This window comes from Hemisphaericaspora subhashii (genome assembly GCF_019202705.1).
Source record: "Hemisphaericaspora subhashii strain CBS 10753 chromosome Unknown scaffold29, whole genome shotgun sequence".
Classification (NCBI taxonomy): domain Eukaryota; kingdom Fungi; phylum Ascomycota; class Pichiomycetes; order Serinales; family Debaryomycetaceae; genus Hemisphaericaspora; species Hemisphaericaspora subhashii.
Genome location: NW_026057350.1, coordinates 86606 through 111047, shown reverse-complemented (window position 1 = coordinate 111047; position 24442 = coordinate 86606). Strand labels below are relative to the sequence as shown.

Genomic DNA, 24442 nt, shown 5'->3' with positions numbered 1-24442 from the left:
ATACACACAATCTATATAGATTTCATATACAGAAGCGAAAAGGACCATATACATTCGTTATCATCAGTTAAAAATCAACCTTTGAAAAGCAATCAAACTAATTCTATCAATAAGCCTTTTTTATCTTTACAAATATCGACAAGCTAAACTTGACTTATTCTTTCTACCTAAATCTTGAAATCAAGTCAAGTCACTCTCTTATTTGGCTACTTCACATCTAGCATTACTACGCAGTTGTTTAAAATGCTCTACACCTTCTTTAATGATCAAATTAGGATATAATTCATTTTCAAACAATGGTTGTCTACTCAAAGGATCATAATTTCCCTTTTGTCTCAAATGCTTAACCAAATGACATTTCTCATATGTAATACCACTAGGAGTGACAACTGGATCTTGGAAGAGATTGAATGAAATGGGGTCTAATAAATGATCTGGGGCTTCATCGTCGTCTATTTCCATATTAGCAGCTAGACTTAATAGTTGTTTATTTGAATGATATAATGAATTGTGATAGTTATTCTTATAGAAGTTTAAAAGATTGATATAATCGTCCAAATGTGATTTGTATAATCTGAATAATTCTAATTGATATTGTGCAATATCTGTGGAAGCATGTGGAGTAGATGTATATCTATTGTATTTCCTTCGAAGAGCTTTAAGATCTTTTGAATGATTTGCTTCTAATAATTTAAATAACTTATTATAAAATTGGTTATCATATTGTTTCAACTGCTGTTTTATAATTATGATATCGTTAAACACGTGAGGTGATAAATCTTGAGGTTTCCCCGTTATTATTTTACCTTTCAGTTGTTGAGGTGTAGTAGATGTACTATTACTACCATTAAATAACGCTTTGACTATATATAACAACTCCATAATGGATAAACCAATATCTAAAGAAACATCAAGAGAGAAACAGAAAAGAGAGAATGGCCAGAAGAAGTTGGAAACGAGGATTCAAATTCCTTTTTATATATTCTTAATATTTTTCAGAAAGGAAAATGTAACAAACTAAAAAGGATAGTTATCGGCATTCAAAAAATAAATTTGCTTTTAAATTTAAAATTATTTTTTTTTATTTCTGTGGAGTAAAATGAAGATTACAAATAGGAACACAAGTAAAACCTTTAAATTCTATTTTTATATGAACCTAGCATAATTGTACCGATTCTTATCCGGAAAGGGATGATAGTATATGATTACATCATCATTATTAACACAATGATCAGTCTTATCCAATGACAACAAGAATAACAATAGAGAGAAAGAGGTCTAAGCCGGGTACAAACCACAACAATTGCTTTTCTGACGCAACATATTCGGTTGTGACAAACCCAAAAAACGTATGTAGTTTAGCCCATTAAATAAATAACGTGGTATTTAAACTACCCCTATAGCATATTTCATTCTCGAAATGTGTGTGGTATACCCCACTAATCCTTTCTAATTTTAGGGGGAAGGTGGTTATCGAGATAATGTAGACTTTAGTACTGTCAAACGAAAAAAAAATAATATTTACGATTAAAATAGGAGAAACAATAAGGCATTTGATACACAAAACTTCATATGGTAACTAACTAGGCACCATTACACATTGTTCATTCTATTGTTATTCTTTAACAAGACAAAACAGTAGATGTACTAATATTGTATTGTTTCCGGGGACCCTTTTGCTTGTCATAGAACGTTTCACGACTCTTGTCACAGTATTGGGAGATACTCGACAGATAGAGATGCTGGAACGACACTAAGAAAATAATTTAAACTGCATCGTCGTCAGAGCTAGTCTAGAAGATACAGACAATTAGTAAATCCTCCAAGAATCTAGTTTGTGCATTTTATTACTAATTCTCGATATTTTTTTGGTATTTTGGACGATGGTGACAAAAATAGCACAAGGCACATTTCACTCAACCGTATTACAGAAGTGGTAAAACAACTCCGAATCTTTCCACAAACCCCAATATTCTAAAAATCAAAACTCCCAATACACTGAAAGCCATATACTTTGAAAACCCATATCCGCGTTAATTTATCTTATTTAGTTTGTCACATGGCAAACTAAAAGCAATAATATGTCATACTAATACGATCCTTTCTTTTCACTTCTCTCGATAAATTTCTGTTTGACGAGACAAAAAATTATTTGCCTAATTTCTTTTTCCTTAACGGCTTTTATAGTCGTCATCCTCGATGATCATTCCATTTTCAAATGACATGACTCGTCTCTTCTATTTTTGCTTGGATATCGTAAACGAAACCAATCAGAGATAAACCAAAAAATGACAAAATCGGGTTTGGGTGACCTCATGCAGCTTTGCCTTGCGATTTCAGACTTAAAAAAAGCGAAGTGACAGCTTTTTTGACAGATTTTTGAATTAATTGACATTTTATCAAAAGCTAGAGCAAGTTTACCACAATAATAAACGGAGTTGGTTACAGATATCAGTGATGAATTCTTTGGTTGTTGCTTGGTCCATCGCCTGATGCCTCTTTTGGGTTGTGGTTTTAAATTTCGGTTGTATTGTCAAAAAATTGAAAAACGTTTTATTTTTTTGTAAATTTGCTATCATCTTTAATCGGGTGCATACGGAAATTTTGCAGTCACTACAAAAAGTCATCTCTTCAGTCATACCCAAAAGTAAATAGTCATCAATTACCTGGGGGCAAATATTCGGCACAATTATAAGGCGTCCAGATATGAAAGTTTAAATTGTATTCCACGGGAAACCAAATATAACTCAAACTTGCAATGTAAGCAATATTGAATAAAATCATTTTTGATTGACGTCATTGGTTTTCGAGCTCTTTATCTTTATTTATGAATTTATTAGTCTTTTTTTTTGATTGTGGGTCTTGTACAAAAGAACACATAGCAATATAATAAATAGGTATAAAATTAGAGGATGAAAACAATAACATACAAACATTATATGAGCAGCAATTCGATGGCTATATAGATGAGGGAGAGTGAAAAGGAAGCATAGTACAAAATATGAATATAGGAAGTCGAGGAGACGAAAATAAAACAATTTTGAATTGGCTTCTTCTAGATCTTCTAGGGTATACTAAATTCGTTGCCTTATTTAGGACCTTTTCCTTTGGTCGTTGATGATGCCTTCTTGGATATCTTAGTCGGTTTTTGTACAAATAGCCAAGTACTTTTAGCTGCCTTCTTTACAGGCTTGCTCTTCGCTGGCTTGCCAGCTTTTTTTTGTTTTGCAGATTTTCTTTGTTCCGCAGCAAGAGCTCGCTCCTCTGCCCATTCTTCATGACTTGCAACATAATTCCAAATATCTAATATAGTAACTTCTCCTTCTGATGGATGTACTTCTTCGGGAATTAACTTTTCGAAAAGCAGAACCACAACAGCAGCACTGCAAACTAATTCAATCATGTATGCTGTTCTCGGGGTTGCACATTGCCTGTAACTATCACCATGATCAACTCTGCGACAATCAAATGTGTCACGATTAGAAAAATACTCCGTAAATCCGAAATAAGTCCCAAGACGTTTGAAAAAACTCAACCAGTTCATTATAATGGTATATCTAGATGTACCTAATTTAGGTAATTTACTAACCAATAATAGCCAATCCTGGATATTCTCTTCTACTTCATCATGCACTTCTTCAAAAAACTCTGAATCATTAATTTCAGCTTCATAATCAAAATCCAGACCAATGACTACTTTCGTCGTGAATTCCTTTAAGTATTGTTCTTTTGAAAGGTTATGAATTACATATCGGCATATAAGTGGTGGGATTGTCCGGAAAACTATATTGGATTCAGGATCTGGTCTAGGGTTTATGTCTACAGAATATGGATACACAGAATTTATAGTTGGATTTGAGCTGGAAGACCCACTCTCGGTTGCTGTAGGTGGCATATATCTTAGTTGTATGATAAGTTGTTTATACAGATATGTTATGATCTGTAATTAGATTCAGTAAAATATATGAGTTTATACAAATTTGCCGTACCTTGGGATAGTAACTAGTAAATAATAGAGGATCTCCAATAATCTCAGATCGGTATTTGACTACTCCTCTGCAATTTGTCCTGAAGAAGGAATTGAGGTTGATAATTTTGTTTTGATTTTTGGTTTGGTATTTTTGGTTGCCAAAAAAAACATCAAATTTCCTGCATATCGCCTGTAGGACGCGCCGCGTTTACCTAATTTGCATAAATCATTTGGATATTCTATTTGCTAAATGTCACCATTCTTAACTTAACTATGTGTTTTTTGATTGTTTTTCTCGTCTAATAAAGAAACCCAGTTGGCGCCGTTGTTCTATGAAGCTTAAATTTACATTTAAAATGTTTGACAGAACCGGGACCTGGGCTTATAGTAATTTGATTGTCAAGGAGAATCCTACCTAATGCAATGAAGTTAAACAACGATCATCCCCCTACTTTTGCAACCTCACACAATGTTCCAGGAAAAGTAGAAAGTAGCATTGTTGACTGCTCGTCCCCTATAGTCTCTTGTTCGATATAAATGTGACCTCGGATTATTCTTTCTCAATTCTTCTTCTTCAACAGTTAGTTTCGGGATCTCTTGCCACTAGTTTCTGGAAAATACCATTTTCTCCTAGCTCTCCTCTTTATACGCATACGCTTTCTTTGTTTGGCAGTTTTCTTTCTTACCACAGCTAGATATTGCTCCAGTGCCCACCCCTTATTACGAACAATATAATGCCAAACATGTAAAAAGGTCACTGGTCCATCTGATGGATATATTTCTTCAGGAAGCAACTCTTTTACTTTCATACACTGAACAACCGCCATGCAAATGATGTCAATCATGTATGAGGCTCTCATCGGTGTTTGACATTCTGTGTAACTAACGCCATGATCAACTCGACGGCAATCAAAGGTATCGGGACTAATCAAAAACTCTTCAAATCCGAAATCGGTTGTAAGCTTTTCGAAAAAACGTAACCAATCCCTTATTATGGTATAGTCAGATCCACCTAATTTAGGTAGTTGGAAAACCTTTGCGAGCCAATCTGGGAGAATACGCAAAACAAATAGTTGTCGAAAATCCTCAAAAAATTTTGGATCATTAATTTCGGATCGATAACTAAAATGCTGACCAATGATTATTTTTGTAGTAAATTCCTTTATACACTGATCTTTTGAAAGGTCATAAAATTCATACCTACAGAAATCGGGTGGAAGTGTCCGAAAAACTATATTAGATTCTGGATCTGGCCTTGGGTTTATGTAAACTGAATAACGATACTCAGGATTAAGAGCGTACTCTGATTCGGCTGATAGATTCTCGAGTGTTGTAGGTGAAGCTGACATACGTTCTTTGGAGTACAGCCAGTAGTATAAATAGTAAGTTATAATCTGTTGGGCTAATCCCTTCAGTAAAAAATATGAGTGAATACAAATTGAAATATCCCGGGAAAATAAGGAATAATATAGGAACTGGAGTATACTCAGATTGGGGTTTGAGTACTCCCGTGGTTGGAACCAGTGCTTAAGAAGAAAAAAGTCAAGTTGCTTTGAACAATAGAAAATTAAAATTTCCTGCATATTATCTTCATCTTGGATAGTGAATCTTGAGAGAGAATTGATATTATAACCATTTCTCAAATAGGAAGGAGATACTTTTGGGAACATCTACACGTTGAACATCAAAACATACATAGTACTGGCTAAACAGGGACAGAAAACTTTCAAATTACCATCCCTTGGCTTTCACCGTTGCTTGTCGCGTCTCAGACGTCAACGTCGCGTCGAATGAAATTTTCACGACATCTGTTGGCTTCAACGACAGAAAACGGTATTTTTTTTACAACCAACACAATCAACACGGTGTTGACAATCCACAATCACATACGACAGTGACACGATCTCAACAACAAGAAATCCATGGGTTACATCAACAACATTCTTGGTCAGCTGAATCAAGCCCAGCTGGTGGAAGAAGCAATCCCTACCCTTTGCGATAGGCTTCAACATGGATCTTTGTCGGCTGATAGACGAGCTGCAGTTCTTGGTTTAAAGAGTTTTAGTAGACAATATCGTGAGTTAGTAGCTGAATATGGATTAAGGCCATTGATTGCAACTATGAAACGAGATTCCGATAATGCAACTATAATTAAAAGCATATTAGAAACAATATTGATTTTATTTATAAGAGGAGAAGAATCAACAAGTGGTGATAGTCATACAGAAATTGTCATGAATACTACCGGATGGATATCACAACAATCACGTGTCCAAAATGGGAAATATCCTTCACCATTGCTTATGGAGGACATTTCACTTGATCAATTATCTATGTGGATTGCTGATGAATTTACTCAAGATCAAGAAATACTTAAAGTCCTTATTGATCAATTATTAGAAAATGATTATCATTTACGATTGTATACAATCCAGCTTTTAGAATCATTAGTTTCTACGAGAGGTAGCAGAATAAAAGATGCATTCTTGAATATTCCAACGGCGATGTCATCCATGTGTTCTTTATTAGATGATCCTAATGAACCGGTTAGAAATGAAGCCATCTTGTTACTCATGGCCCTTGCGAATGATAATTTCAATATTCAAAAATTAATCGCATTTGAAAATACGTTTGAAAAGTTATTTGATGTTATAGAAGAGGAAGGGGGAATTAGAGGATCAATTTTAGTTCAAGATTGTTTGACTTTAATTACCAATTTATTACAATTTAATGCATCCAATCAGAAATTCTTTTTAGAAACCAAATGTGTTTCCCGTTTGGCTGTTTTGCTAAGTGAACCTATAGAAGAATCTCCAATCCAAGATGAGAACCAAGGTATGGATGAAAATGGGTTCCCATTTCCTCCACCTATAATATGGACCGAACAACGTTTACAAAATATGATAATTGCATTAGAAATATGTCGCTTGTTGGTTTCAGAGGATAACGAATTAGTTGTAGCCAATCAAAATAACTTATTTCAACAAGGAATTCATTATGTGGTACTCAAATTGGTATTCTCCCCCGTTATGGATAATAGAATAAGATCGATAGCACTATTAACTGCTGCTGATGCAATTAGTGGAAATCCAAATATTCAGTATGAGTTTAGTCAATTCGATATTCCATATATTGATCCGTCATTACCTAGTGTCCAAGCCGTATATGATGGATTGATTCCTGTCCCATTTGCATTGCTTAATTGGTGTTTGTACATAAATTCAGTTCATGCGTTTGATATCCGGGTGGGAGCTGCGTGTTGTTTAAGAGCATATTTTAAAGATAATAAAGAATCGAAGCAGGCATTTTTAAATGATCAAATCAACGCCTATAACATCCCAGATTATTTTGAGAATCTTCAAAAAAAGTCGCAAATGCAACATGATCATCCAGAAGAAGCGCCTCCGGTGGAAAATAATGAGAATGTTCGTTCCAATCCTACTGTGTATGGTAACATTTTCCGTACATTAATGGATTACGATGCAGAGGTTCATTTAAATCCATATAAGGTTTGGTTTGCATCCCTCGTCTTAATGTGCTTAATAACTGATGAAGTCAACGACATCAAAGAAATAGCACGCGGCGTTAAAACTGGAAATGAAGAATCGGGAGAAGAGGTTATGACTTGCATCCAAGCTATTTCAGGATTATTAGTGGCTGCTTTGGAGAAAAAGTCTGATCAACAACGTATTGCAATTGGGTATCTCATGTTGTTGACAGTTTGGCTCTGGGAAGATTTCGACGCAGTGAATGATTTTTTAAGTGATTCGAGTAATATTAAATCAATTTTGACCTTTTTGTCTAATAGTGATACTTCATATGGGAATAATGATGTGATTATTCATGGTATGGCAACAATTTTGATTGGAACAGTATATGAGTTCTCAAGTAGCAAATCACCAATGTCAAGGATGGATTTGTACCTGCTTGTAAATAAAAGCTTGGGTAAAGACAATTATTCATTGAAGATAAAACAATTTATCACCCTGTTGGAGTTTAAGCAATTTGAAGATTTGCTGATGTTTTCAGGAAAGAAAGATGACACTGGCTTGCCAGATGTGTATTTTGATCTGATTTACATTGGATTGATTAAGGAGAATTTCCCTCGGATCAAAAGGGCTTTATTCCATGATCCATTGGCGGAACCTCGAGCCAAGATCTCATATGACCTCTTTGAAGAGTTGGATGGTAAGGTGACCGAGTTGACCCAGGATTTGTTAAAAGAGAAGCAAAATGCCAAAGATAATGATGCGGACCTCAACTCAAAAATTGCTGAATTGAATGCCTTGATTACTGAACTACAGAATAAATTGCAAAACATGGAAATTGAATTAATTAAAGCTAGAGAAGAACATGCCTCTGTAAATGAAAATTTCACTGTGACTTCAGAAACATTAGCGGCAATGGAATCATCTAAGAAGGAATATGAAGTTGCTTCTCAAAAATATTTCCGTGAATTACAAGATGCTCGAAAGAAGCTTTCAAGTTCTGAAGATTCGATTAAACATTTACAAGCGAAATTAGATGAAACCGAGCTGGCCAAGAAAAAGTTAGAAGATGGAATAAATAACATGACTAGAGACTTGTTTCAACTCAAAAAACAAAAGGATGAAGCTGAAGCAAAGATGAAAAAGATTGAACGAGATGTGAAAAATTCTCTGGGGGATTTAGATAAAAGCAAGAAGACATATGAGACCCAGATTCAAAGATTGAGAGCTGAAAATGAAGAATACAAATCACGTATTGAAAAGGCTAATTCGAGATTGAATGATTTCACCAAGGACACAGAAGTTAAAATCAACGATTTAAATGAAAAACTTGCAGATTCGGAAGCTAATAACGAACATTTGATGGATAAATTGAGATCGGCTGCGGTTGCATTTCAAGAATTAAGATCAAGATCCCAATCAGTGGAACCAACTTTATCAACTAGTTCCAAACTAGATGAAGACGCTGAGAAGAAATTGAAGGAATTACAATTAGAATTAGAACAACTGAATAAAGAGAAGAGCGACCTTCAAAACGAGTTGGATGAGGTCAAGCAGACAGCCAAAAATGATATTGCTCATTTGAAACTTGAGATTATCGACATCCAAGAAGTTAATGACGATATTGCGAGTGAAAAACAGGAATTGGAAGACAAATTCCAGGAATTGAAACTTGAGCTTGAAAAGACTGCTGGTGATATTGAATTGTTAAAGAAGGAATCTGAAACTACAATAGCTGAATTGAGAGCTGAAATTGATAGGCTCCAAAGCCAACTTATAATCGCTAGTCAAAATGGAGAAGATCGATCGCTGGTGGTATCCGAAATGGAAAGTGCAAGCAATGGGAAGAATGTAGATGTATTACAGAAGGAATCTTCTACAAATAATAATGAGCTGTCCGAAGAGGTTATATCCAAGATTAATGAAATCAAAGAGTTAAAGGAAGCTCACCTGAGAGAGAAATCTGAAATCGAATTGAAGGTATCCGAATTGCAAAGCGAATTGACGAAGCTATCGTCGGAATATTCCGCCAGTCAAGATGAATTAGCAAAGAGAGCAGATAAGAATCTCGATTTGAAATTGCAGATTGAGGAGTATGAAGATCGTATTGTTGAATTAGAGAATCTCTTAAAGGCTGATGATAAAATGGGAACCTTACTGGAAACTCTTTCTGCACTTAAATTGGAAAAAAATAAGTTTGAGACGGAACTTTTTGAAAAGCTGACTATGGTAGAGGAGTTAAAAGCTCAATTGGAAAAGAAAGAGTCTGAACTTAAAAAGGTTGCCATTGCAATTGCGGCTTTGGAAGAAGATAAGAGACATCAGATTCAGGAAATGGGGAAACAAATGGAAAACCTTAAATCAAGTCTGGAGGAATCGATTAATGATTTGCAAGAGTTAGTAGAGGAGTTGAGATCTGAAAATGATACTGTTATCAAAACTTTAAAAGACCGAGCATATGACCTTCATTCTGAAAAGATGGCTTTGTCTGTAACATTGGATAAAGAACGCAAAAATGCAGAATCAACGATTGCCAAACTCAATGAAGAAATTAACAGTCTAGCCTCCTCTTTGAAAGAAAATGAAGCCAGAGTAACCGAATTAGAAGAACTGTTGCAATCAGTTCAAACTGACTTTGAATCAAAATCTCAAGAATTATCTGCTGCTCAAGATGAAGTTTTGAGATTATCCACTGAATTGACCCAATCTATTAATGACTTCGCAGCTCTCGAACAGGCTCATCAATTGTTGGAAGAAGAATTATATACTGCTAGCGAAAACCTTTCTGCCAAGTCTATCAAGATGGAAAACATGGAACGCTCAAGTGCAAATTTGAATGAAAGTTTGAAAACTCTCATGGAAGAATTGAATCGAGTGAGGACGAGGTATGATCATGATTCTGAGGTGTGGCGTAAGCAAAAAACTGAATTGATTAATGATTTTACTAATCAGTTGAATGAAAAGACTCGCGAAATTGAAAAGGCAAGGTCTGTGATTGCATCTGGATCAGAGAATAGTGTTATTGAGGAGTATGCTGAAAAGATTAGAGAGTTGGAAGATAAGCTCGAGTCCAACAAATCAGAGCATGATACTTGGCAGGATGAAAACTCCGAATTAGAAGAACAGATAAAGCAATTAAGATCGGACCTTGAGCTGAGAGAACACTTAATAAACGAAAAGAGTTCCGAGCTTGAAGAATTAAAATTGGAATTGGAATCTACCAATGATAGCGTGGAGACAAAGGAATCTGAGATTGAGGGATTGAATGAAACGATTCAACAATTGCAAAATGAACTCAGAAATATGGGTGAAGAATTGGACACAATGAAGAAGAAGAATGAAGATTTAGTCTTAGAGATATCCAAACAAGAGGAAGAGCTAGTACATGTGAAAGATCTTCTTGAATCCAAACTGGTCGAATTAAACAATTTGAGCTCACAGGCACTTTCAGGTAAGTTGGAAGTTGATGTCGAAGAATTAGAAGCAAAAGTCGAATCTTTGACTGTAGAAAAACAGCAACTAAGTTCATTGGTAACAGAAAAGGAAAATGAGGTTGTGCTTTGCAATGAGAAAATAGAAGACATTACAAGTGAACTTGAGAAGGTAAAGGCTGAGTATCATGAATCCGTCGAATCTTTAGAACATATGAAAAATGAATTGGATGAAAAGTCTTCCTTGTTGATAAAGTTGCAAGTAGAGTTGGAAACTAAAACCAAGGAAAAGATTGAAATTGATGAATTGGTGAAATTGAAATCAGATGAAGCTCAGAAATTTGAACAAATGTTGACAAAAGTAACAGAGGAATCCAATGATTATCAAGACATAATCAAGAAATTAGAATCTGAATTAGATACATTAAAGGAATCAACTGAGGCCGAGAAGGTTGGAGCAGAAAATGTAGCTGAATTGCAGAACTCGGTCGAGTTGAAAGCAACGGAATGTGCCGAGCTTGAGACTTCCAAAAATGAATTAGAGAGAGAGTTGGTGGAAACAAAAGAGCGAATTCAGGAACTTATTACTAGCAATACTTCATTAGAAGAATCTTCATCTAAACTCGCAAGTCTCGAAAATGAATTGGAGCAAGCTAATCAGCAGATTGAAGTGTTGGAAACCGAGAAGCATGAGTTGGTCCAAAGACTAGAAAAGATTCAACAGGAGTATCGTGAGTTAGATGCACAATCAGCAAAGAATGAGGAATCAGCCGCTGCTGAGGTTGACACAAGACATGCATTGTCCATTGTACAAGAGGAGCTTCACCAAGCCAATTCTGAAATTGAACAATTACAAAACGTAGCGAAGGAGAATAAAGATTTACAGAACCGATTGGAAAAATTCGAATCGTTGAATGAAAAGGTTAATGAAGAATTACATACTCTTAGATTTGAAAATGATGAAATGCAAGTTTTGTTAGCCAACGAGAGATCAGAGAATAAGCAATTAACCCAACAGTTAATTCAACAGCATGATACAGATAGACATGAACAAGAAATTAAGAAATTAAAGGATAAATTATCCGACAGTGTCCCTAGATCTGATCTTGATGATCTTATGTTGTTAATGTCTGATTTGGATGAGAAGAACAATAAGTACAAGAAGAGATTGAAAATGTTGGGTCAAGTAGTTTCTAGTGATGAAGAAGATTCAGATGACGAGGATGGTGATGATGGTGATGAAGAAGAAGAAGAAGATTTGTTATAATATTTTTAGAAGACTACTTTGTTTATAGATAAATATACTGCAGCATATTTTATGTACATGTAAACCATTTTGGATGATCCTTGCGTGGTCAATGTAGCGAATAAAAACATGCCAAATTTGAAATTAGAATGCATTAGCCGCAAAGCAGTAGATATTTTTTGTTGTTCGAACATTTGTAAACATGGCAAAGCAACAAGCTAGAGTCAAACACATTGAAAAGACCACATATGACAACCAGAAGGATCAGGTATGAGATATGGTGTATATACATGGACTGTAAGTGACATTGGGCTAACTGTAGGCAGATATCAAAGGGGTTTGAATGTAGGCACATCACCTCCTCGCTCGTTGAGCCTCTTTTTGCGAATCCGGGGGTCGCGACCAATGAATTGTGCCGCAAGCGACACTACCCTTTGTTGAGAATTCTCACGTATCGCTATTTGTTTATACATAGTAATCAGATGTGAAGACTTTCTTAGAATATCTTAAAGAGAAGAAGTACTTTGTCAACCCCCAATAAGGAGTCGGGATGATATCCGTCTTAGGTAATTCTTCACATGGTCACTCCAAACATTTATATGACAAGCAAAAAAAAAAATAAACTAAAAAAAAAAAAGAAAGCCCTGTCTGTCAAAACCCAAAAAAAAATAAAATAGAAAATTTTAAAACCGCAATTCCTTCCCAGAGATCTGAGCTCATCACCAATTTGGTTCTTCAGAAGATCACAAAATTAATTTATAAAATATGATTCTTCTAATTGATTCATATGATTCATTCACTAATAACTTAGCCCATTTACTTAAACAGAATGCTAATCAAGAAGTAACCACCATCCACAATGATTCTTTTACACCTTCTGAATATGAATATTTTTACAACCATTTCTTGCCACAATTCGATTATGTTGTCATTGGACCGGGACCAGGACACCCTTCGATTGCAGAAGATGTAGGTATTATCAGTTGGCTTATCAAAAGGCTAAAAGCAGAGGAATATCCTATTCCTATATTGGGTATTTGTTTGGGATTTCAAAGTTTATGTTATGAATTTGGCAATGAAGTAATGGAATTGGATAATGTCAGACATGGACAGATATATAAAATACATCCAATGGGTGATGATAAGTTATTTGCAGGATTGGACGGATTTGGAAGTGTCCGATATCATTCCTTATGTGTTGAAGATTTAAATGATGAGATTATACCCTTGGCATATTGTTACGAGCTGCAGGATGATGGAAGTGATAGGAAGATCTTGATGGCGATGAAACATCGAGTATTTCCATTTTATGGTGTTCAATATCATCCTGAATCTATTTGTTCTGACAAGGGTAATGAATTGATCAAGAGATTTACCAAGCTTGCCAAAGAATATAATGAACATTTCAGAACGGAATCCTTAGTCAACATGAATGGGAATAGTCCCTCTGTCTCGTTAAATGGACATGCGGTTCATGAAGATTATTTACTTGCAGGTGGGAAGTTGATTTCAAACCAGTTAGATCATATTTATTTCAAGAAATTCACCTTACCTCATGACATCACTCCAGTTGATGTATGTGATCATTTTCATAAACTTGACGAAGGTGAATCCAATTTCATATTATTAAATTCTGCCTCATTCCCAGGTGAATGGTCAATCATTGGGTTACCTATTGAAAATCAAAGTGAAATCATTACCCATTCTGTTGACGATTTGCATAGAGTATATTTATCCACGTATAAATCGACAACTCGCTCGGAAATTGTGGATCTTGAAGAGCATGAAACTGCATGGAATGTATTAGCGCGTCGAATTCAGGAGAAATATGTCAGCAGAGATGTGATAAAACTGAAGATTTCGGAATATCCTACTTCTCGTGAATTACCATTTTTTGGAGGATATCTTGGTATTGTGTCTTATGAAGAAGGACAGCATATCGTCATTGATAAATTGGAATCTATATGTGGATCTAAGAGTACTCCAGATTTAAAGGTTATCTATATCGAAAGAATGATTGTATATGACCATGTTACTAAAGATTGGTTTGTGATTTCTATTAATTCTAAAGATGATTCGGAGTGGGGAAACACCTTGGTTGATAATTTATTGGACTCCAATCTCAAGATTAATTTAGATGACGTAGCCACGTCTGTCAAATATTTAGCAAAAGAGGAAGATTCAGATGTGATTAAGTTTGAATTACCAAGTCAAGAGATCTACGAGCAACAATTTAATAAATGTCAAGATTATTTACATTCAGGTAATTCTTATGAATTGTGTCTTACCACCCAACTGAAAATTCATCTTCCTTCATACATTAATCCTTGGGATATTTATAAGGTCCTTACCCTTCACAAGAACCCATCTCCATTTTCATGTTTTATGGAATTTGATGATTGTTGTTTGATATCTTCTTCTCCGGAAAGATTTTTGTCCTGGAAAGACAACACTAATGAACCAGATACAAAATTAGTAGAATTGAGACCTATTAAAGGTACTGTGAAAAACACTGATGATGTCAATCTCGAAATCGCCACCAAGATCCTCAAGACCCCAAAAGAAATGGGAGAAAATTTGATGATTGTAGATTTGATCAGGCACGACTTATATCAATTCACTGACCATGTGTGTGTTTCACAATTAATGAAGGTGGAAGAATATAAGACTGTATTTCAGCTCGTGAGTGTCATTCAAGGAAAATTGGCTAGTCGGGGATATCATGGTATTGATATCTTACGAAGTTCACTACCACCTGGTTCTATGACTGGTGCGCCTAAGAAGAGGTCTGTTGAATTATTGCAAGATATTGAATCGATGCAGGAGGCTGTTTCTGGTGGGAGGAGAGGTATATATAGTGGTGTGGTTGGATATTGGAGTATAACTGATGATTCTGATTGGTCAGTGATTATCCGGTCTGTATTCCATTATGCTAATGATGTTGAGAATACGAGTGAGGTGAATCTTTGGAGAATTGGTGCTGGTGGGGCCATTACGGTGTTGAGTGAATTAGAAGGTGAATGGGATGAGATGTTATTGAAATTGCAAAGTGCATTACAAGCATTTAAATAAGTTTGTCATATTTTTGTAAATAGATTGTTTTATAGAGTGATAGAGATGTATAAAGTGTTATTATTGTGAATAGTTTAATTAATTCTTTTAGGAATTTACTAAGCTTTCTTAGAATGAGTGTGGAATCTTGGGTCTATGACTCATTCCGATAAGGTGATGTCGGCGTTGTATCAGGAAATTCCTCTAGCTGTGAGGACAGCGACTAGTGCAAATCACAGAATACGTCGGTAAATAAACTTAAGACTTTACCTGGGTTAACTGCTGCCAAGTGGTTTGAAACTCCAGTATCTCCTGTCGCTATGAAAAATTAAGGAATGTTTGCTTGTCTTTGAAGGTTGTCTTTTTTCTGTATGTTTTCTGCAAATTTTGGTATTAAAAGTTAAGTATAAGGAAAATGTAAGTTTTAAAAGAAACTCCAAGATTTGTAGAAGGGATGATTAGAATAACTACCGTTTAACTAATGAGAATGAATTATTCAGTTCCATGGTTTAGTGGAATCCTTTAAGAGAAGCACTCTAGTTCGTCCGAAAGATTTCCCAATTTGGAAAGCCCGGAAAGTCCGGTAAAACGGGTGCAACTCGCCACAACCCCCTTTGTTCCCTGACAAAAAAGAATATAATTTCAGATCTGGGAATCATTCGATGACGTTATCAATTTGAACACCTATTAGACACACAGAAACATATAAATAAGGTCTGATTGATATCATGATTGATTTATACTATGTTGCCGTGGGCTGTCTACTTGTCTATATTTGTGTATTGATTGCATTGAATCGAATTCCACATGTTTCCATTGGATATATTGGATTGTTGTCAATACGACATGTTACAATTGAACTTAATACGACGACGATATTTATTAAGAAATTAGCATTAAGGTTCAACTTTTTGAAAAGTAGAAAGAAATCAGGATTGAAATTGATAAACTTTGAAGTCATTGATGTTAATGTTACCCAAAGAAATGACCAGAACCAGTTAAAGAAGAAAGACAAGTTGGGAGAGATGAAGGATATTTCAATAGAAGATCAATTATATTTTAGAATACCCAAAAGGTTCTTCGATTATATTATCTCAACAGGTATCATCAACAACATTAATATTCGTATATTTAGATGTTCAATTTTCCTGGAGAAATTTCATCACGATTTGTTGGTTTTCTTAGATTATACTCGATTGGAGGCTAAATTGGATGCAAATAATGACATACGATTTACAGTAACATTGGTAACAGGTTCATTGCAAAGCAATTCTACTCAAGAACTAAAAGCAAACTTATACAGAAATGTGGAATTTTATATAAATTGTAAGACAATTGCCACTTGTGCTGTGAATAATACTAATTTGATTGATGTTCACCTAAGTGATTTTAAAATTTCATTGTCGATTGGACGATTAAATATACCGTTAGCTGTATTTCAGAGAGACAGTGATAAAAATGTGACATTTACTGATAGTAGTGATCAAAGAAGGGGTTCTGAAGATGATGGGTTGAAAGAGGACATTGATTTGACAAAATATTCAAAAATGATTCAAGATATTATGAAGGTATACACGCTTACTGAATTAAGATTGGAAGATTCTACATTATCTAACGCATCAATGAGTATGAACTTGTCTAACTTTGTTATGTCTTTGACAAAAATTGAAAAGGAAGACTCAGATAACCTTAAGTTATCCATTTATGTGGCATCATATAAAATTTTCCATAAAGGCACTAAATGTTTTGAATTGCCGTCAGGTACATTGTCATATGAAGTGAATCCAGTACAGGTGGTTCAAGTCTCACAGGTCCTACTCAATCATGAGGGAGCCAGTACCGAAACGATCAATTTTGATTTGTCGGTCATGTTAACAAACCCAACATTTGATTTTTACTATGACCAACAAGAAATTATATTTGCAATATTGCGTAATAATATGACAAAACGAAGAATGAGGAGGATGAGAAAAGCAGCAGGGGTAGATAGGAAAGATGAAATCATCACTAAGCTTATTTTGGCTTCAAAAATGTTGAAAGAAATTTCCACAAGATTAGTTATTGTTGATACAACACTTCATATACATCTTCCACCGTTGTCATCACCAAGGGATGAAGAATCAGAATTTAATAGAATGTCGAAGGACAATCTAAAGATTACATTCTCGTTACTGGCATTAATACATAAACTCTTTACCAAGAATTATCAGAAATTATTTCGAAGTAGGAATAAAGCGAGAAAGAAGCCATCTATAGATGCATATTTCAAATTGAAGGAATTCAGTGGAGAAGTAGATGGGAATCAAACGCAAATCTCCAAGATTGACGCGCTTATGGCATATAATCTCCAAGATAATTCTATAGCTATAAAGGTGGCCAGCAAGACAATGAGTATTAGTTCTGTGAATGATATCATATTTTATACTGTTCGGCAATTCCGAAATAGGCAAAGAATCTATTTTAATCAAAAGTACACTGAGATCATGAATGAAATTGAAGCATATCCTGATGAAAGTGAAAGCATTTTGGAGGGGTTAGGTCAGGATGGAGACGACGAGGTTAGGTACGTGAAATTATTTGAGTTCCTTCCTTCAATAATCTCGTCAGTGAAGATTGATTTAAAGACTATTCTTGTGGATATCATATGTAAAGAAGGATTACCAAATCATATCATATTTGATGAAAAGTTAAAAAAAGAAGTTAATTTGGCAGATTTCCGTCGTGGTGTGTCATTGAAAATTTCAGATGTAGGATTCAATTATTCGCGGTCCAAAGAATTACTAGATTCATCTGTGAAATCGATTCAATTGTTTACATTAAGTGAATATCTGTCTGAGTACATTGATGATTTTGACCAAGTGAGTGACTTCCATTTAGACTCTGACTTCAATGATTTATCTACTATAAGTTCAATCTCAAGTTCGACAATTGGTGATTTTGGTGAATATGAGGAAGAAGAAAGTAGTAGCATCAAGAGAATTAAGAATGTGTTACATATTCGAAATTTATCCATTTCAAATAATAAATCTGGTGACAGGAAAGCAGATCCAAACAGATTGATGGTATCGGTTTCCGAGATCGACTCTCGAGTTGACATGTTTTTCGTGTGGTGCATCTTTTACGCTAAGACATTGTTAAAACAATTCGCCCCTACTGTAGAAAGCAATTGTAGTAAGGAAGCTCTCAAAAGAATTTCGGGGCCATCAAAAGTGGTTAAGTTGGATGTGGTTTTAGATTCGGTTTCGCTTGTGGCACGTTTACCCAACAAAGTTGACATTCTAATTGAAGTGGATTCAGCACAATTACGTAATGCTATAGTTTTAAAATCGGTCGAAATCAATCACATCAGATTGTATGTTGTTCACCCAGCCACTAAATTATGGGCAAGATTATTGGTGATATCACAGCCTCTTTTCAGTATTGATGTATCAAAAACTTACCACGATGGAAAATTTGAAATCCTGCCACAGGCAATTAGGTTTGAAATTCCAAATCAGTTCTTGTTTTATACTGTGATTGACAATTCCATCTCATTTTTCAAAGCTATTAAACAGCTTCTGCATAATTTTAAGTTTTTTCATATTGGATTTGAGAGATTTGATCGAGTGTTCCCTGGTGAAAATTCCGCAGTGAAGTTCCCTTATGTGAGAATAAAGACTCCTATCTTGGGATTGATTTTGGAGAATGACCCTTTTGAAAATGAATTGGCGATGATTTATGAAATAGGGGCTATCGAACAGAGATTGAGGTTGAAGAAATTGAAGGAGTTTGAGAAGAAATCAGAGGAAATTCTAGAAGGTGCAAAATGTGACGATGAAGGAATCGAAGAAAAGATCGAACTTTCAAATGAGCAAGCTCCAAATAATGCTCCAAGAATTAATAGTACATTGAGAACGTTGACTTCAAATTCAAAGAATAGCGGAAGTCCCACTAGGAACCTGTCTCTGGGCAGCGAAACCAAAGTGTCACAGGGATCTTCCTTGTTTAAAGATAAGATTTTCAGAAGGAGAAGACATAAGCAAATTGAAGATATTGCTGAAGAAGATGAACAAGAAATGGGAGGATATACAGTTGAAGATGCCGAATTGAGAATTGAGGAAGCAAAACGGCGATTGTATCAAAACTTCTCTTGCACGTGGATTTCCAAATTCAGAGTATTTAAGCAAGAAAGGCAGTGTCTGTGGAAGAAGAGAGGTGAAGCTGTTTGGGGAAAAGATGAAATCAGTCAAGTTATGAAAGATAAATATGAAATATTGGACCATTCCGTTGGAATTCCATTGATGGGAGCTGTGTTTCGTGATTTTGATTTGGTCTTGGATAAGTTTACGCATACGCAGGATCTTGACAAATTTTTGTATGATTACGCCAAGCAACAGCCAAAGCTAGTCTATTCTATCCTATGTCCATTCTCCCTTGATTTAAAAGCCAGGAAATTATATATGTTCCTTCGAGACTATCCGATACCCTTGGTTTCGTTTCCGACAAATAGCGATCCAACAAAACCAACCATTCATGTGCAAGCAAATTTGGTAATAAATGAAAAGCTATTCGAACGTAAGGAGGAATTAAGACATATTTTTGTAGGTTATTCTCCTGCAATTGATCCCAACGTTCACAAGGTTGATAATTTTTATTCGGTCTATATCCCAAGAACATTAACACCTGTGAAACTCGCTTGCGATCTTCGTTGTGATTTAAATGCTGATAGAGCATGTATGATAAGTTGGTGTAAATCATATCAACCAAGTTTGAGTATGATGTTTCAAGCTTTTGACAACTTCACGAAGCCGGCTATTGATGATAGTCCATTAGGATGGTGGGATAAAGTTCCATTAATGATGCATGGCAAATTCCAATTTAATATTCCGAACGAATTGTGTCTCCATATGAAGAGTTCCACGGATCCCCATGATTTGGTTGGGAGGGCTAGTGGATTTGTTTTTTGTTGGAAGAATAATGTGACGTTGACTATAGATGCTACTAAGAACAATAGCAAGGAGTTGATTGTTTTGGAAAGTGATGATTTTATGTTTGCAGTTCCTAATTATTCGGACCAAGAGAGAAATATTTGGAGTTTATTTTATGACGAGCATGATGATCTTAGTCAGCATGAAGATTTGGAGGCGAAGAAATTCTACAAACGAGTTATTAAATTAACGTCCGATGATAGGGTCAAGTGGATTTTCGGAATGATGTTTGAGAGGAATAAACATCCAACGACGAAGGCTTTGTCGGATCAAGAGATTAGAGTTTCGAAATTTAAACCCCATTATGAAATTGTAGTCACTAATCCTGCCGAAGATTATCACCCAGATTCATATGAAGGATATCGGTCTGACTATATTCATATGTCACTTGCAGTTATTTCAAAGTCTAAAGCCGGTAACTCACATAACGCAATTTATTTATCACCCTTAACATTCCAGTATTTCTTTTATTGGTGGGATCTATTAATTCATCATAATGTAATGCCCGTAAGAAATGGAAGTTTGTTTCAGGATAGAAACCAGGTGAAAAAGTCTCATGTTAAGATGGGTCCGCATTTGTTCACTATTAAGTATCAACTTGTATTCAACCCAGTTATTGTTTCCCATATGTATATACACTCGACTAGTGATGTACCCGACAAGAATAATAGGATTGCGTTTACTGGTCTAAAGGGGAAATTTACTAAATTCGAAGTTGATCTTCATCAAAGAAAGGAAACTGTGATATATTTGAATAAGAAATTACATAGACAGACTAAAGTGAGACATTTGAAAATGAATCAAGCTGAAATTAATCTAGAGAATGCAGATGTTAGATTATTGAACGCTATTTTCCCTGATAAGTGCATAACTGCACGCTTGGTCACATATTTAGATGGGTCAAAATCATCAACTGGATCCTCGACAACAACCTCAAGTAGTCTGTCTGGTGGAGACAATTATAAGCAAACTTTCCTGGGATGGGTAGATACAATTGAAATGTCCGACAATGACTTTTCCTGGATTGATCATGATGATTTTGTTGAACTAGAACTTAAAAAAACTCTTTCTCCCTATCCTAAGATTAAAGTTGTTCCGTTTTTCTTCACTCCAAGATTTAGTTATTTTAGAGAGTTTGCATTGCAAAAGGATGGTCCTTTCCCATTTGGTAACGAGACTATCCATGACTGTTTGATGGATTTGACTAAGCCAGCGGAAGTTCAAAGGCAGATTCTTCGAGAAAGAATTGATTTATTGGAAGATGACTTGACTAATAAAGAGGATTTTCTTCGGAAGTTGAGAATCCAGAATGCTCCCGAATATCAATATTATATAAATGTTACTGAAAAGGAGATTCAGATGTTAAAAGAAAAATTGGATGTCGTTTACGATGCGTGGAGAAGTTTCGAGGAAGTGGCGGATGATATAACTGATGATGATGGAAATACATTGTTGCTGAAACAGGCTTCTGGATTATCTGCTTATTCTAGCCATAGGTCACAATCGGACTTACTAGAAGCAATATCGCATAGTCATGGGGTAGTGGAATTCCATAATCGATTTATTATTCATAATCTTCAACTTAAATGGGATGACAGAATACGAGAACTAGCAGTGGAGTATTTACAAAGTGTATCTGACCGGAAAAATGCTGTATATTTTATGAGTAATTCAGCCGTTGATTTAGTGGAGAGTATTATCAATGAAACTCTCCAGGGTAATGCAGGTGAACCTATCAGTATGAAACGTAACCATTCTTATAAAGAGTTTAAGAAATCGGAAGAGATAATTGATAGTTTTGAGGATGAGATAGATGAAATTAGCAATCCAAACCAACAAGAAGCAGAATATAAATATGTAGTCAAGTTGATCAATCCTCAGATCCAGTTAGTTAGCGATAAGAACCCTGATTCATGTGTTTTGATTACGTCTCGAGACCTCGAGATGAGAATATTGGGTATTAATCTTAAAGACACGGTTAATGTATTGAATAGTGATGTCGAGATGACTGGAGTGGTGGAAACGAGATATGGGGTTTTATTCCGCGATGCTCAGGTATTTGTAGTAGGTAAGGATGATAGTGCATTAACGAATCCAAAATCTAAATTTACCCTGGGATACTCCTCTTCGGAGAATAATTGGCCTCCATGGTTTGAATGTGAGGTTTGTTATGACGGATCGTGGGTACATAGTTATATGGTTTCTGAGCGAAATTCAATGGCGCTTATTTTTAAAGAACCGAATCCACTTTTTCTTGATTCATCATCAGGGTCCAGTTCGGTGGGTGGTGGTACGATATTGCCCGAGAATGAAATAACAGTATATTTGGCGAAGTATGTTATCAATGCCACGTCAGCGCAATATTCAAGTATATATTATGTCATTACTGATCTATTGGTGTATTCTAAAACAGGAAAAGATAATATGACTGGAAGGTTACAAAAAGTGATGACGCTTTCAGATTCTGATGATTTTAGAGGATTAGATATTCGTATCCGAGAACTTCAACAACTGATTCGTGAATATAAACTGGTTTTATTATCAATTGATGTCAGGCGAATTGTATTGGATGAAAAAGATCGACAATGTATGAATGTTTTAGAATTAGAAGTCGAGAGAATGAGATGGGAGTTGCTACTTTTGATGAAGGGGTTAAGATTACGGCATAAGTCTAAAGCAAAGCAAACAGCTAGGTATTGGGATATTGTTGCTGATCAAGTGATCTGGCATTTACTTGATGATAATAGGGAACCATTTATTGATTTTGCTTTGGCTGGTGCAAGATATCATCGTGTTGATTCCATAGATGGAAGTAAGTTTAACAAAGTTGAGATATCGATGGTTCAGGGATTTAATTTGCAGAATAAGACAGTTTATCCACAATTATTGACTCCTTATTTGGAAGAGAAGGTTATTCAATCTGAGCAAGAAAGGAATAGAGAAGGCTGTACAAATGAGAAGCCAATTGTGAGCATTGCATGGACAATGTTGGATGCTGTTGGTGGGATTTCGATAATTAAGGATGCAAAATTGGATATTGAGCCTTTGAGACTTGAATTGGATTATACTACAGCTAAGAGGTTGGTATCATATTTATTCCCGGATGAGAATGAAGCAACATTTGTTGATTCTAGTGGTGATAACGATGAGGAAGTTGATGAAGATGAAGAGGAAGCAGCAAGTAGTATTCAATCGTCTGGTACATCTCGAGCTTCTCGAAATCCTTTGAGAAAATTACTTTCCAAAACAAGAGCATTTTCCAATAATTCCAGTGGAAATTCTAGTAATTCTTCAAATGGTTCAACTACACTGTCCAGACAAAGCAGTAGTCAGACACGAGCATCATCTGAGCAGAGTAGCTCAGCGGGTACTTCTTCTCAAGAGGATGATTCTTTGGGACTTGGACAAGGACCAAAGTGCAAGTTTATGAAGGTGCATAGAAAGAGATTAGACGATAGTAATGACGAAGATAACCTTGCCATAATAATTGGAAGATCTATGAAATATAAATCAATCATTGATATTTCTGTACTGAACTTTACATTGTTTGTTAGTTTTACTGGTCCCAAGAGTATGCATTTATTGGATGTTGATAAATTAGTGATCAATGTGCCCAATTTAAGGTACTCTAATAAGATTTGGTCAGCTGAAGAGTTTATGGATAGATTAAAGAAAGATATCATTAAAGTTATAATCAGTCATACAGGGAAAATCCTTGGTAATAAGTTTAAGCCCAAGAAACGGATACTGGTCAATGAGCCCTTGAAGCAGATTTCCAATTACGGTAAGTATATGACTTTGGATGATTTACAGAAACAGGGACGTGAAAGAAGAGTTTCATTGATACCTCAAGAAGTTCCAGAATCACTGCCTACACCCCAATCCGTGTTGACTCGAAAACAATCTATGATAACCAAAACTGAGGCCACAGACGCTACTTATGCTACATATCTCGCCGGAAACTCTACTTTGGATGACGGCGAAGACGAAGAATTTGATGATGCACTGCAATATTAATGTTTATGTTAAATTTATCATTATGTAATTATAGTTTGTATTTTAGCACGGATTTAATGTAATGTAGTAATATGTATAACACAGTAAAACCACCAAATTTGAGAAGCATCTCTTTATTTTGGAACGAAGTTTGTGAAAGATAAAGAAATGCAAATTCAAACGTAGTAGATGTCGCCTTCTTCATGTTCCCATTGTCTTGCTTAGCCATTGAATTCAATTTCGCTACCTCCCAGAAGCTTCAGTTCCATCTCGAACATAGGCAGTAAATTACT

At 35.4% G+C, this 24442-nt stretch overlaps 6 protein-coding genes across 6 annotated transcripts; 3 read left to right on the top strand and 3 right to left on the bottom strand. All coding sequences in view use genetic code 12, as the record gives it.

The window, feature by feature from the left end:
* Positions 1–198: 198 nt before the first annotated feature.
* J8A68_004560 (uncharacterized protein) lies at positions 199–882 on the bottom strand (the record flags this gene model as incomplete). The annotated part of the gene is made up of 1 exon (XM_049408532.1): positions 199–882. The coding sequence occupies one exon, from the start codon at positions 880–882 to the stop codon at positions 199–201; it is 684 nt and encodes a 227-aa protein (XP_049262190.1).
* A 2206-nt stretch (positions 883–3088) lies between these two features.
* On the bottom strand, positions 3089–3895 carry J8A68_004559 (uncharacterized protein; the record flags this gene model as incomplete). The annotated part of the gene is made up of 1 exon (XM_049408531.1): positions 3089–3895. One exon carries the CDS (start codon positions 3893–3895, stop codon positions 3089–3091), a length of 807 nt encoding a protein of 268 aa, XP_049262189.1.
* Positions 3896–4551: 656 nt separating this feature from the next.
* Positions 4552–5319, bottom strand: J8A68_004558 (uncharacterized protein; the record flags this gene model as incomplete). The annotated part of the gene is made up of 1 exon (XM_049408530.1): positions 4552–5319. One exon carries the CDS (start codon positions 5317–5319, stop codon positions 4552–4554), a length of 768 nt encoding a protein of 255 aa, XP_049262188.1.
* Positions 5320–5892: 573 nt separating this feature from the next.
* USO1 (Uso1p) lies at positions 5893–12156 on the top strand (the record flags this gene model as incomplete). The annotated part of the gene is made up of 1 exon (XM_049408529.1): positions 5893–12156. One exon carries the CDS (start codon positions 5893–5895, stop codon positions 12154–12156), a length of 6264 nt encoding a protein of 2087 aa, XP_049262187.1.
* Positions 12157–12900: 744 nt separating this feature from the next.
* On the top strand, positions 12901–15207 carry ABZ1 (4-amino-4-deoxychorismate synthase; the record flags this gene model as incomplete). Its single annotated transcript, XM_049408528.1, has 1 exon — positions 12901–15207. One exon carries the CDS (start codon positions 12901–12903, stop codon positions 15205–15207), a length of 2307 nt encoding a protein of 768 aa, XP_049262186.1.
* Positions 15208–15914: 707 nt separating this feature from the next.
* On the top strand, positions 15915–24170 carry J8A68_004555 (uncharacterized protein; the record flags this gene model as incomplete). Its single annotated transcript, XM_049408527.1, has 1 exon — positions 15915–24170. The coding sequence occupies one exon, from the start codon at positions 15915–15917 to the stop codon at positions 24168–24170; it is 8256 nt and encodes a 2751-aa protein (XP_049262185.1).
* Between the last annotated feature and the right edge of the window lie 272 nt (positions 24171–24442).